This window comes from Rhamphochromis sp. 'chilingali' (genome assembly GCF_963969265.1).
Source record: "Rhamphochromis sp. 'chilingali' genome assembly, chromosome: 8".
Classification (NCBI taxonomy): Eukaryota; Metazoa; Chordata; class Actinopteri; order Cichliformes; family Cichlidae; genus Rhamphochromis; species Rhamphochromis sp. 'chilingali'.
The window spans coordinates 1,211,621-1,223,723 of NC_137935.1; the positions used below are offsets into that span (position 1 = coordinate 1,211,621).

The 12,103-nt window shown below is 43.1% G+C and overlaps 1 protein-coding gene across 1 annotated transcript in view; it reads right to left on the reverse strand.

The window, feature by feature from the left end:
* col4a3 (collagen, type IV, alpha 3) overlaps window positions 1-12,103 on the reverse strand; it is a 41,576-nt gene that overhangs the window by 8,461 nt on the left and 21,012 nt on the right. The window contains exons 27-44 of the mRNA XM_080889665.1: window positions 11,970-12,062; window positions 10,650-10,754; window positions 10,350-10,444; window positions 8,503-8,653; window positions 8,166-8,279; window positions 7,915-8,082; window positions 7,358-7,447; window positions 7,134-7,268; window positions 6,810-6,908; window positions 6,319-6,408; window positions 6,070-6,209; window positions 4,848-4,974; window positions 4,245-4,325; window positions 4,056-4,157; window positions 2,656-2,703; window positions 2,381-2,566; window positions 2,002-2,132; window positions 363-435 (exon numbers count right to left, since the gene is read on the reverse strand). Coding sequence (XP_080745791.1) covers window positions 363-435; window positions 2,002-2,132; window positions 2,381-2,566; window positions 2,656-2,703; window positions 4,056-4,157; window positions 4,245-4,325; window positions 4,848-4,974; window positions 6,070-6,209; window positions 6,319-6,408; window positions 6,810-6,908; window positions 7,134-7,268; window positions 7,358-7,447; window positions 7,915-8,082; window positions 8,166-8,279; window positions 8,503-8,653; window positions 10,350-10,444; window positions 10,650-10,754; window positions 11,970-12,062 — 2,028 coding nt within the window. The remainder of the gene's footprint in view (window positions 1-362; window positions 436-2,001; window positions 2,133-2,380; window positions 2,567-2,655; window positions 2,704-4,055; window positions 4,158-4,244; window positions 4,326-4,847; window positions 4,975-6,069; window positions 6,210-6,318; window positions 6,409-6,809; window positions 6,909-7,133; window positions 7,269-7,357; window positions 7,448-7,914; window positions 8,083-8,165; window positions 8,280-8,502; window positions 8,654-10,349; window positions 10,445-10,649; window positions 10,755-11,969; window positions 12,063-12,103) is intronic.

Here is a 12,103-nt window from a genome sequence, read left to right on the forward strand (position 1 = left end):
GGGCAGCTGTAAAACCTACAGCTGTGGTTAATGTCACATTCATTCTGGGATATATGTGGAATTATATTTACGTCTTAATAAAAGCACGAGCTAAAAAATAATCAGAGCAAATCATTTATCATAAAAGAAGTTTCGAGATAACTTCTCTGTGCGCACAGCTGCTACGCGTTGAGCATTTACATGCGAGGAATTTAATTGCACCCATGAAATGAAATTATTTGCTAAAATTATTTTTTACTTGCACATTTGTTATGACATAAATATAATTCCATAGATATATGCACACTCTGAGGACATGAAATGAAACAGCATTGTGAAGCTGCAAACAGCAAACGTGGAGTGATTATTATTTCAGTCCTTACCAACAGGTCCTCTGACACCTACATCGCCCTTCCTGCCTCTGGGTCCTTGTGAGCCTGGTGGGCCACATGCACCCTGTAAAACCACAAAAGCAGCTGATGGTTTTTAATACTGTCATATTAACACTCCTTACTCTGTTTGATATAGACAAGTTGAATTTGAATTCTTTGTAGTGCAGTGCTAGAAAACCCCACATGGGGGCAGTCTCTGCTTGGTAACAGTCAGCCTCAGCGAGCTGTTAAAGATGGGGTGGACTGAGAACACTTCAAACTGCGTTTCCATTTGTCGTGGGCGTGTCCCTGACTTCTGATTTGTTGATTAAATGTAAATTTAGGGTAATAAACTATTCAAAAAACAAGCATGTGGTATGCTAGCTAGCTAACTCCTCATTTATAACAGGCATTAGCATGGGTCCCCCTGAAGAAAGGGCTATACTAAAAACATCTGACCTATGACCATGAAGCGCTGCATAATAAGATTGTATGTTATTACTAGGGGTGCAACGATACACAAAATTCACGGTTCGATATTTTTTCGATACAAAAAAAATGTTCATGCCTTTTTAATTTGTCATTTATTAAAATTATAAATATATATTTTAACTCAAAAGTACAGTTTTTAAATTTAATGTTGCTGAAACAACAAAGTAATAAAATAATAAATCTATCTGATTGAGGAATCCCTCATCTTTGGAAAAGAGAGTTTATTACAGAGAAATGTCTCTTTCCAAAATAAAAGCTCTACTATACGCTTCTTCTGGGCTATATTCTCAGCAGCATAAGGAGAATCCTGTGCTAACGGCTGTCTAAATGACTCGGCTAAAGTTAGTAGCATGCGTGCTTGTTGTTTTTGTCTGCTTCCACTTGTCTTTGCACTAGGATGATGTCGGAGTAAATGTGCAGTCATATTCGTTGTGTTCCCACTAGTGCTGTCAGCGTTAATCTTGCGCTGCGCTCAGTGGATCTGTGCTCGACAGTGCAGCCTAGGCGGAGTAGTCGAACGCAGATTCACTGAGCTCTCAACAAAGACAGCATCGTCAGAAGAAAAGTTGATAAAAAAATTTTTTATATTTTGTATTGTCCGAATCGCGTACCGAACCGAAAGCACTGTATCGAACTGTTCAATATCGATACGAGTATTGTTGCACCCCTAGTTATTACCTGTACCCACATGATTGGAACAGAACTGGCTGAAACCTTTGGCCTGGCTATAAGCTTTAAAAACAGCTTTAACACAGATGTTAAACTGTATTCATGCAGCATGTGATTTTGTGAAACTTTACGACGTCATGGTGATGCCAGAGGACATTACATTGAAAAAATGTTAAAAATGTGTCGTACAGCTCTCTCTGTGCACTTTCATATATCACTTGATATGGTTTCTTGAATGTTTTTAAGGTCAATTTGGATCTTGAGTGCTAAAAATGAATGTCAAGGTTAAATGCTGAGTGAACCCAGGTACTCGTGTTTGTGGTGATTATAACGTTTTTACTGATTCTCACAGTTTGTATCACCTGATTTTAGCCCAAATGAAAGCAGCTCGAGCTCCCTTTGGTATCTAGCATCACACAGATTTGGACACTAGACTGCTGACAAACAGATTCTGAACGAACTGCTTCCCGTAATGTTTCTGTGTACTGACCAGCTGGCCTTTTGGACCACTGTCTCCATTGGAACCAGGTTTTCCTGCGATACCTGGTGTTCCTTTACATCCCTTATCCCCTTTGAAACCAGGACCTGGAGGACCAGGAGGGCCCTTACAGCCAGGTGGACCTACAAAAGGACAGAAGATGTTGTTTACACCAAGTTTAGTAATCTGGGAAGTGCAGACATCCTGAAAGTCCTCTGCAAATCTAGCACTTCTGAGTATGTTTGTCTCTCCACACTGTGGGAAACTATAGCTGCATCTAATTAGTCGCACTTGAAGAAAATGCAACTCTCAAACACAGAAAAAAATGCTAAATCCCCCACAGTAGCCTCTAAATCATTTCCCTGACGAGACTTCTAATGTGTCTCATCACCTTTTGGTCCTCGACATCCAGCCGGTCCTATTCCACCCTTGCCTCCTGGAAAGCAGACTCCTTCCGTACCAGGAAGACCGGGAGGGCCAGGTGGTCCAGGAGGTCCGGGGCAGCCTGGATTTCCTGTTGGACCAAATGGCCCAGGAGGTCCAAGGGGACCGGGAGGACCCTTCTCCCCGGTACACCCTGAAGAGACCAGAGGAGACAGCACCGTGTTTTTCTTCTTCTTTAGCTCTGACTGAACACTAAACACAGGATTTGATGACAGGACTCACCAGGTGGACCTTTCTCTCCATCTCGTCCCGGAGGTCCAGGCTTAGATGCTGGGAAAAGAAACAGGTTAGGAAGTAACACCGAAACTGATGCGTTTGATTCTGTGAGAATTAAAGGTATGACTGTTTACTATCTCTGAGGTCTGGTCCCTGGATTCTGGTCTCTGAGTTTTGGGGGTTTTGTTAAAAGTTCATTCCAGGGCCGGTTCTAGACGGGCATATATGAGGGGGCAGATAGAAATGTAAAGGGGGCAAATGGTGGCAACAGAGGAAGGAAAGTGGTGGGGGTGGTTGTGGGGTGCTCTAGGTCATCGGTCCAACCTTTTCTGCACCACGGACGGTTTAATGTCAGACAGTATTTTCATGGACCGGCCTTTAAGGTGTCGCAGATAAACACAACAAAATAAAACGACGAGACAAAAACTGCTGTTTTGTAAAAATACTAATAAACGTGAATTCACTGTGTAACTGTGTAACTTTATTAGCAGCGTCCTCCTGAAATGTGCCAACAACACTAAGAGTAACGTCCTCCTGTCTGCCCTTTAATGCTCTCTGGTTGCTATGGTAATGCATAAATATTTATTTCAAAATAAGACGCACAACTACAACACGGGAAAAGAACCAGGGAAACCAAGTTAACGATAAAAACCATAAATTTCACACCAAAGCCTCAACTCTTGCGGGCCCGTACCAAACGACTCACGGGCCGTACCGTTCCATGTCCCGCGGGTTGGGCACACTGCTCTGGATAACTGTTTTTGTCATGTATGCACTTTGTCAGGTCTCCACCCTAAAATCTGACCAACGTAGCTCTTAGTGTCACTGAGGCACGCAAACCCGCCTGACCATGTTAAGGTTTCAATCTGTCAGGGGGCAAACTGAAAAATAAAACAACCATAATTGAAATAAAATCTTCCTCATCAGATTATAAAGACTAAAACATGACATTTACCTTAATTGGATGGCCTATATCAAATATAACAACTGCCAGTATTAACAAAACTATAAAGGGTTGGAATAGTAATAAAGAAATTATTCACCATCTATTTTCCTACAATTCTCAAATTAATTTGTAGAACTTTTTTATTCTTGTTTTTTGATGGGTTTTCTAGTAATGAGTGTGTTTTACTATCCTGTGTTTTGGTTCATCATTTCTATTCATTCCTGTGGATTTGGTTCCTTCTGGGTTTGCTGCTCTCTCATTTGTCTCTGTCTTTGTCCTCTTGTGTTCTCATTGGATAACAGTCTTCTTCCATGTTTATTTTCTTTGTGTTGCTTTCTGTTCATGGTTTCGCTCATGTTTTGCATTCTTTGCTTCAGTGAAAGTGCCGTTTTCTTGAATAACCTGCTGTGCATTTGGGTCTGGCGCCTGTGTGGAGGTGGCAGGGTAAAATTTCCCCTACCTCCCATCGCTCCTTTCTCTCCAGGAGGTCCAGGTATCCCATCCTGTCCCTGATTTCCTCTTGGACCAGATGGGCCAGAAACTCCAGGTGGCCCAGTGTTACCTAAATATGAAGACATAGTGGTCTGTTCTTCGGCTTAAGGCAATAAAAACAGACAGCAAAGTGTATATTGGAACACTGCTGATGTACCTTTGAGGCCAGGGGGACCTGGACAGCCAGGTTTTCCTTTAGGACCATCACAACCTTTTTCACCAGTGGACCCAGGAGGACCTGAAACAAACAGGGTTTGATGTAGCTTTTAGTAATGTATGCATGTATGCATGTATGCATGTATACATGCATACATACATGCATGCATGCATTTTTAATAGTGTTCTAAAAGACATACATACATACATGCATGGATACATGCATACATACATGTATACGCATTTTTAATAAAGTGTTCTAAAAGACATACATACATGCATGCATGTATGCATGCATGCATACATACATGCATGCATGCATGCATACGTACGTACGTACGTACGTGCGTGCGTGCGTGCGTGCGTGCATGCATGCATGCATGCATACATACATACATACATACATACATACATGCATGCATGCATTTTTAATAAAGTGTTCTAAAAGACATACATGCCTGCATGTATACATGCATACATACATGCATACATGCATGCATGCATGTATGCATGTATGTATGCATGTCTTTTAGAACACTTTATTTAAAAAGTGACTCAAGAATTTCTATGTGGATCTCTCCATCTCTCCATCCATGAATCACACCTTTGCTACCAGGTAGTCCAGTGGGTCCTATAGGGCCACAGGGGCCACTGACTCCTGGGGGACCGAACAATCCATTGTTTCCTGGTGGTCCCTTACTACCTGGAGGTCCTGGAAATCCTGGACTTCCCTGAAAGGACAGATCATTCACTCTGGCAAGTATTATCCCAATGATAAATACATAAATATGTCAGCTTTGTAGGGGTGGGTTTTTTTTAAACGCTTATAATTTGCTTTTTGTATGGATTTTCCTAAAGAGAATCAGCCAATCAATTCTGTAAAATACTGGATATGAAAACACTGATTGTTTTTTAGCCGCTCATTGTCTCCTCTGTGTGTGTACAGTTTCTAGGCCGCTGAGGTGAAACACAAACAAAACCAAAGTTTATTTTTTATGTTAGTCTTCAGGATTCAAGAGTAAATGACCTGCTTATGTGCTTAACATACAGGCTAACTTGTACATGTTGGAATACCTTAATGACAGAAACAGACTATTAAAAACTTTCACATTAATGATGAAAAGCATAAATTACCACTCTCAGCTGGTTTTGGAGTAATGCCCCAGATTTGTTTTTGAGTTCTATAATTAACGTCTAATTATGGGTCGCGTCTCTAAAAACTATGACCACAATCAGCGTCAAGGGGCAGCCCTGGCATGGCCCGACCCCCACCAGCACTGGGACCGACCGGCTCGTAGCAATGGGCCAGACACGCTGCGATCCTGAAGCAGCGAGCCTAATGAAGCAGTGGCGCGACCAACCTCGTCAGACCTGAACTCTTCCATGGCATAATTTTAATTTCTGTTTGATATTTGGGCTGATTGGGACCTGATGAACGTAAAAACAAAGAATCACCAGATTTTTTTTCCCTAATTTTCCTAAACTTTCTGAGAAAAATTAGCTCCACATCTGAGGACATTTCAAATTTTGATAGAACAGTGGCAGCATAACGTCCTGGTAAGTGGACATCGAGCTCATGCAGAGAAACATGTTTGTTGTGGTCTAATGTTGTGTAATGTCCACATATGTGGACCCGGGTCCCAGGAGGTTAAGGAAGAAATGCAGTGCATGAATAATAAGATGTGTATGATCGTTTCAGTTGAAGACGCCCACTGCAGCGAACCCTGCACTTACCTGGGATAAGAACAACTGCCATCATAAACGGCTTTATGAGGAAAATATTTTATACTATAACCAATATCATATGAACTTCAAATTATATGCACCTTATCTCCTGGATATCCTTTAGATCCTGGTCCAGGTGGACTAGGTTCTCCTTTACACCCTTTAGGTCCATCGTATCCTTGACTTCCAACTGCACCGGGAGGACCACAGCGTCCAGCACAACCTTTCTGACCCTTCAAACCTGGAGAGAGAATATCATGTTTTCCTCTCCTTTCCTAATTAAAACTGAGAAACACTGCAACAGAAAAATAGATGGTTTATGTTTCTTCACTCAGGCAGGGGGACGTTACCCGGTGCCCCTATTTTTCCTTTGTCACCACGGGGTCCACAGCTACCAGGAGGACCTTTGCTTCCATCTCTACCAGGGTCACCAGGAAGTCCTGATAAACACACACAGTTGTTGTTGATAGTCATGCAGAATCAGAAGAATCTTTCTTTGGTGTCTGACACGGCTTCACATTTCAAGACTGCATGACAGGGAGCGACAACATGCCAGCATGAGTGTCATGTTAAAAACCATTTTTGGAACACAGAGTGAGGTGCATATCCTTCACGGGCTCCCACACAGTGTTGGAAGAGAAGATTTAGGCTTAGTGGTTCCAGCAGTCAGTGTTAAAGCTGGTGATGATTGACTGGATGCTCATTTTGGGCAACTCGAGATCACCTTGTTAGGGTCGGGGTTAACCCTAACCTAACCCCTCTCTCTTTCAGATACAAAGGAATTACAGAGAGAATACACTTTGTTTGCAACGCTCACAAACTTCCTAACATGACAGTTCACCTTGAGGCCCACAGTTCCCAGTTCGACCCTTGGTTCCATCTTGGCCTCGTGGCCCGGAGAAGCCCTTGTCTCCTTTATCACCAGTGAGGCCTCTGAGCCCTGACAGTAAGAAAGGAAGAAGTCAGGTCAGTGTAATGAAGGCACATCATCTGACAAATTAAAGAAATCATATACAGCAAATGTGTTAATCAGTGAGCTGTAGCAGTACTCGTGTTAGTGTTTGCAGGTTAGTGTTGTAAACTCAGCTAACCACTCAGAGATCGTAACACCATAAATAACATTTCAACACTAAAGAGTGATGCTCAGTAGAACAGAACAGATTACCTGCTAAACCTTTCTCTCCAGGCTCTCCAACGATCTCAATGTTTGTCTGAAGTCCTTTTGGTCCAGTTTCTCCTTGGTCCCCCCGAGGCCCCGGAGCCCCCTGAGAGCCACAGAACCCATTTGCACCCGTCTGGCCTGAGAGGCAGAGCAACAGAGAAGGGTCAGACAGACAGACAGACAGACTTTTGGTGAAAATAACCGACTCGCCGGTGGCTAAATGAAACCTGTTGGTCCTGGTCGTCCAGGCTCTCCTGGTTTCCCGTCATCCCCTGGAATCCCAGGTGGTCCCGGAGGACCAACGTCCCCTCTGATCCCTAAAAAACAAACATATGTTGATATTGTTATTCAATATTGTTTCATTTGCCCAAACATCTATCTTTACACTATTGTTTCATTTATATTAACAATCAAAAACTTTACTACCAGTCTAAACATGCACAAGGTTCATGGGTTAGAGTTTTTTACCAATGGGACATACTCAAATAAAGACGCTATGAAAACTGAACTGTGAGGCTAAAACGATTCGTTGTAAAGGGAACATCGTCTGCTTTCTGAATCTAACCCTACCCTTCAGCGGGTCACCAGCACTCTGGTATAGGTGGAGATCAAAAATGTAGTTTTAGTCCATCTTTAAACTACTTTTTCCCATCAAACTTTTCACTGACAAAAGACACTAAACTAAACTTGAAACATGCACCATGAATCTGTCAGAAAGTTTGAACTCACCCAGAAACACTCATATCACAGATAGAACTGAGCAACACAGGTTATGCCTCCTCACCTGGGCTTCCTGGCTCCCCATCACTACCTCTCTGACCTTGTGGTCCCATCGCTCCTATAGGTCCTGGTTTTCCAGCATCCCCTTTGGACCCAGATGGCCCCTGAATCCCCAACACTCCTGTGCCAGGCCGCCCAGCATCTCCCTTCAAACCTTTTGGGCCTCGGCACCCTAAAGGACAGGACAGTATCAGAGCAAATCTGTTTCTGTTTGGTGACGTCAACTCTACCCAGACTAGCTGTCAGATGTGATACCTGGAAATCCAGTGAAGCCCGTCGGTCCTGGCTCTCCATCAGGTCCAGGAGGTCCAGGTATACAGATTCCAATAGCACCAATGGGACCAGCTGCACCACACAGACCTCTGTGACCTGAGAAATACTTCACCTCAGTTTAGGTGTAAATGAACTGACTGTATTTCTTTTTTGGAGGTTACCCTACAGCATAATAACTGGCTCTGGACATTCATTTGAGTATTTTCCCGTTTCTTAGAGAACCACAGAGAATCATCTACGGACAGTTCCTCTTGATCTTGCTGTGAAACATAATTTGTTGCTAACCAGTTCGAGTTGGATCACTTCATGGGTTAACTACCTTTGGATCCTGGCAGACCAGCTTGTCCTGGTGGTCCTGGCTCTCCATTTATTCCTTGAGGTCCAGGGTCACCTGGAGGTCCTACAGAGCCATCTTCTCCCTGAAGTCCTGACTGACCGCTTGAGCCTGGAAAACCAAAACCCTTTTCCCCCTGAGACCACAGAGAGCAGCAGGACAGGAAACCAGTAAATGACATTTCTAACCAGTTGGCAAACAAACAATGATTCATATAATCTTCTGATCTTCTTCTGATATATTCACCTTATAAAGAAGTTATTTAATCAGCTCTTAATAAGCGTGAGCTGAATTAGTCTGAATGCCCAACAAACCAACACACGACAGATAATAGTTCATTACAAACGTCAGAAAACCAGCTTCCTGACACGATGACAGCAGTACTGTTGCTTATTCAAATCACTGGTCTCTGTTCAGAGTCTCCACGCTGACGCCGTCTTCCTTGCTAAACCGTAGCATCAGTTCTGGTGTTGTTACTTCTCCACGGCTGTGCTGACCGCCCTTGACCACCAGAGTGCAAGTGAGATTTAGCTTGTTTTCCCATCAATGGATATAAATCAAAATGATCATTCTTACTGAATTCATATTAAACGTAATCTTCCTTACTGTGTTGGTGTGTGTATATGTAACCCACATAAGACAACGTATGAGTGACACGTCTGCCTTGAATTGAATGTTTGTTTGGGGATTAGCTGCTGACCCATCATCTGTTTATGATTTTTATGTTGGGAACTTTACCCTCTGAGGTCCACGTTACACCCTGCACATAAACATGGGAAGTACCGTCAGGGAAAACATATTTGAACCCCTGCTGATTTTATAAGTTTGTCCAGTGACGAAGAAACGACCCGTCAGACACGGAGAGTTGAGTTGATGCCAAAGAGCTTGAATTTGGTCTCATCTGACCACAATGCTTTCACCCGCCTCCTCTGAATCACTGAGATATTCAGTGGCTTCAAACAGGCCTGTGTGTGCGTTCTCCAGCAGGGCGACCTTGAAGACACTGCAGGATTTCGGTCCTTTCTACCAACTGTTTTCTTCGAGGTGGTTCTGGGCTGGTTCCACAAGCTTCTAATTATCATTGAAACTCCACGTGGTGAGATGTTGCGTGGACCTCGAGACTGAGGCAGTTATTTTATGGTTCTTCCATTTGCGAATAATCGCACCAAGTATTGTCACCTTCTAACTCAGCTGCTTTGTGGTGGTTTTGTAGCCCAGTCCAGCCTTGTCTAGGTCCACAATCTTGTCCCTGAAATCCTTGGAAAGCTCTTTGGTCTTGGCCATGCTGCAGAGTTTGGATAGATTGATTGCTTCTACGGGCAGCTGTCTTTCATACAGGTAACAAGTTGAGGCTCCCAGTGTATAAAATACACCTGGGAGCCAGAAATCTTACTGGTTTATAGAGGGTTCAAATACTTCCAAATATTTCCTTCATGAAAATGCAAATTAACTTATAACTTTTTTGAAATTCATTTTTCTGCCTTCTCTCACTGTTCAAATAAACCTACCATTGAAACTATAGACGGATCATTTCTTTGTTAGTGGCAAACTCACAAAATCACTTCAGATAACGTTTCCCTGACTCTATGCTTTTAATTTGTCCTCCAACTGCCAAAACTTTGGAGAACAACCAACCTGAGGTCTCAGTGGTCACTGGTGATGACAACAACCACTTTTTGGTACCTTTATGGGTTTTGTTAAAAAAGTGTTGTGACGATTAGCACTGTTGCCCTGGAGTTGTCTTTATCTCTCACCAGCTGTGTTGTGTTTGGATCACACAGTTTGCTGAGGATGTTTGTTTATGATAACAACTTTCTGTTTGATTGAGTTACCTTTGGTCCCGGCATCCCAGGAGGTCCTGATGGTCCTGCTCGTCCTTTAATGCCAAAGCTAGGTAGACCGGGGGCTCCTGGGAAACCCTTCACTCCTGAGATAATATAGAAGTTGTTCACTAAAATGATGATAGCTGTTGTAACCCTGTGAGCTCAGAGCATCTAACTCTATGACATCATGGTTTTTGTTTTTTTCTTTGCTAAACTGTAAAACATAGAGTTAGGGTTAGGAAGGAGGTTCATTCTCAACATTCAGAATAATTCAAGATTAGTTCATGTAAAAACTGTTCCTGAACTGACCTTTGACCCCTGGGAAGCCTGGAGGTCCCTGGACTGAAAATCCTTTATCTCCCTTTTCTCCCTTTGAACCACAAGCTCCTTTTGGTCCTTTAGGTCCCACGGCACCTGAGACCAGCAGAGGACAGGTGAATCAGAGTGTGCATCTCCAGCAGGTGGAATCGCGTGATGTGCTCTTTCTGAAACGCTGTAACCACATTTACGCATCTAATTCATCCACTGTTATCTCCTTCAGTGCCACGTGCCAACCTAACTCTAAGCAGATTCTTACTCTGGATGGCATTACCTTGGCCTCCAGTAACGCTGTGAGGAACCTTGGAGTCATTTTTGACCAGGACATGTCCTTCAACGCACATATTAAACAAATATGTAAGACTGCTTTCTTCCATTTGTGCAACATCTCTAAAGTTAGAAATATCCTGTCTCAGAGTGACGCTGAAAAACTAGTTCATGCATTTATTACTTCCAGGCTGGACGACTGTAATTCATTATTATCAGGAAGTCCTAAAAACTCCCTGAAAAGCCTTCAACTAATCCAAAATGCTGCAGCAAGAGTCCTGACAGGGACTAGAAAGAGAGAGCAGATTTCTCCTGTTTTGGCTTCCTGTTAAATCCAGAATTCAAAATCCTGCTCCTCACATACAAGGTCTTAAATAATCAGGCCCCATCTTATCTTAATGACCTTGTAGTACCATATCACCCTATTAGAGCACTTGGCTCTCGCTCTGCAGGCCTACTTGTTGTTCCTAGAGTATTTAAAAGTAGAATGGGAGGCAGAGCCTTCAGTCTGTTGTTGTGATTTGTTGCTGAAAAATAGATGTAGGCTGCCGGGGATTCCCATGATGCACTGGGTGTTAACAGACCTCTCTGCATTGAATCATATCGGTTTTTGATCTCTGTCTCTCTTCCACAGCATGTCTTTATCCCGTTTTCCTCCTTTGTAAGATCGTTCTTGACGTATGTTCTAAGTTCTGTGTTAGCGTTCCTTGAGCCCGGTTCCTTGGTTTCTCCTCGTCCCTGTGTTTCCTCCCTTCACGTTCCCGTGTTTCATTCATTCGTCTCCCCAGTCTGTCGTGTCTCCGTGTCTGTTTCTTTCCCAGTTACTTCCTGTTTTTTAAGGGTTTTTTCCTTCCCACTGTTGCCAAAGCGCTGGCATACATTGGCTCATATGATTGTTGGGGTTTTCTGTTTTCTTTGAATTACTGTAGGGCGTTTACCTTCCAACACAAAGCACCTTGAGGTAACAGTTGTGGTGATTTGGTTCTATATAAAGCTCTCTGGGTTTGTCACTAAAACATAAATGGACACATTTGTTTGTCTCACCTTCTGGTCCAGAGACTCCAGATAAACCTTTCTGTCCTTTCTGACCTGGATCTCCTGGAGAGGCGATCATATTTCCTTGTGCACCTTTTTCACCTGAAACAAGAAACAGACTGTTAGCTTTGCATCTGATCCCC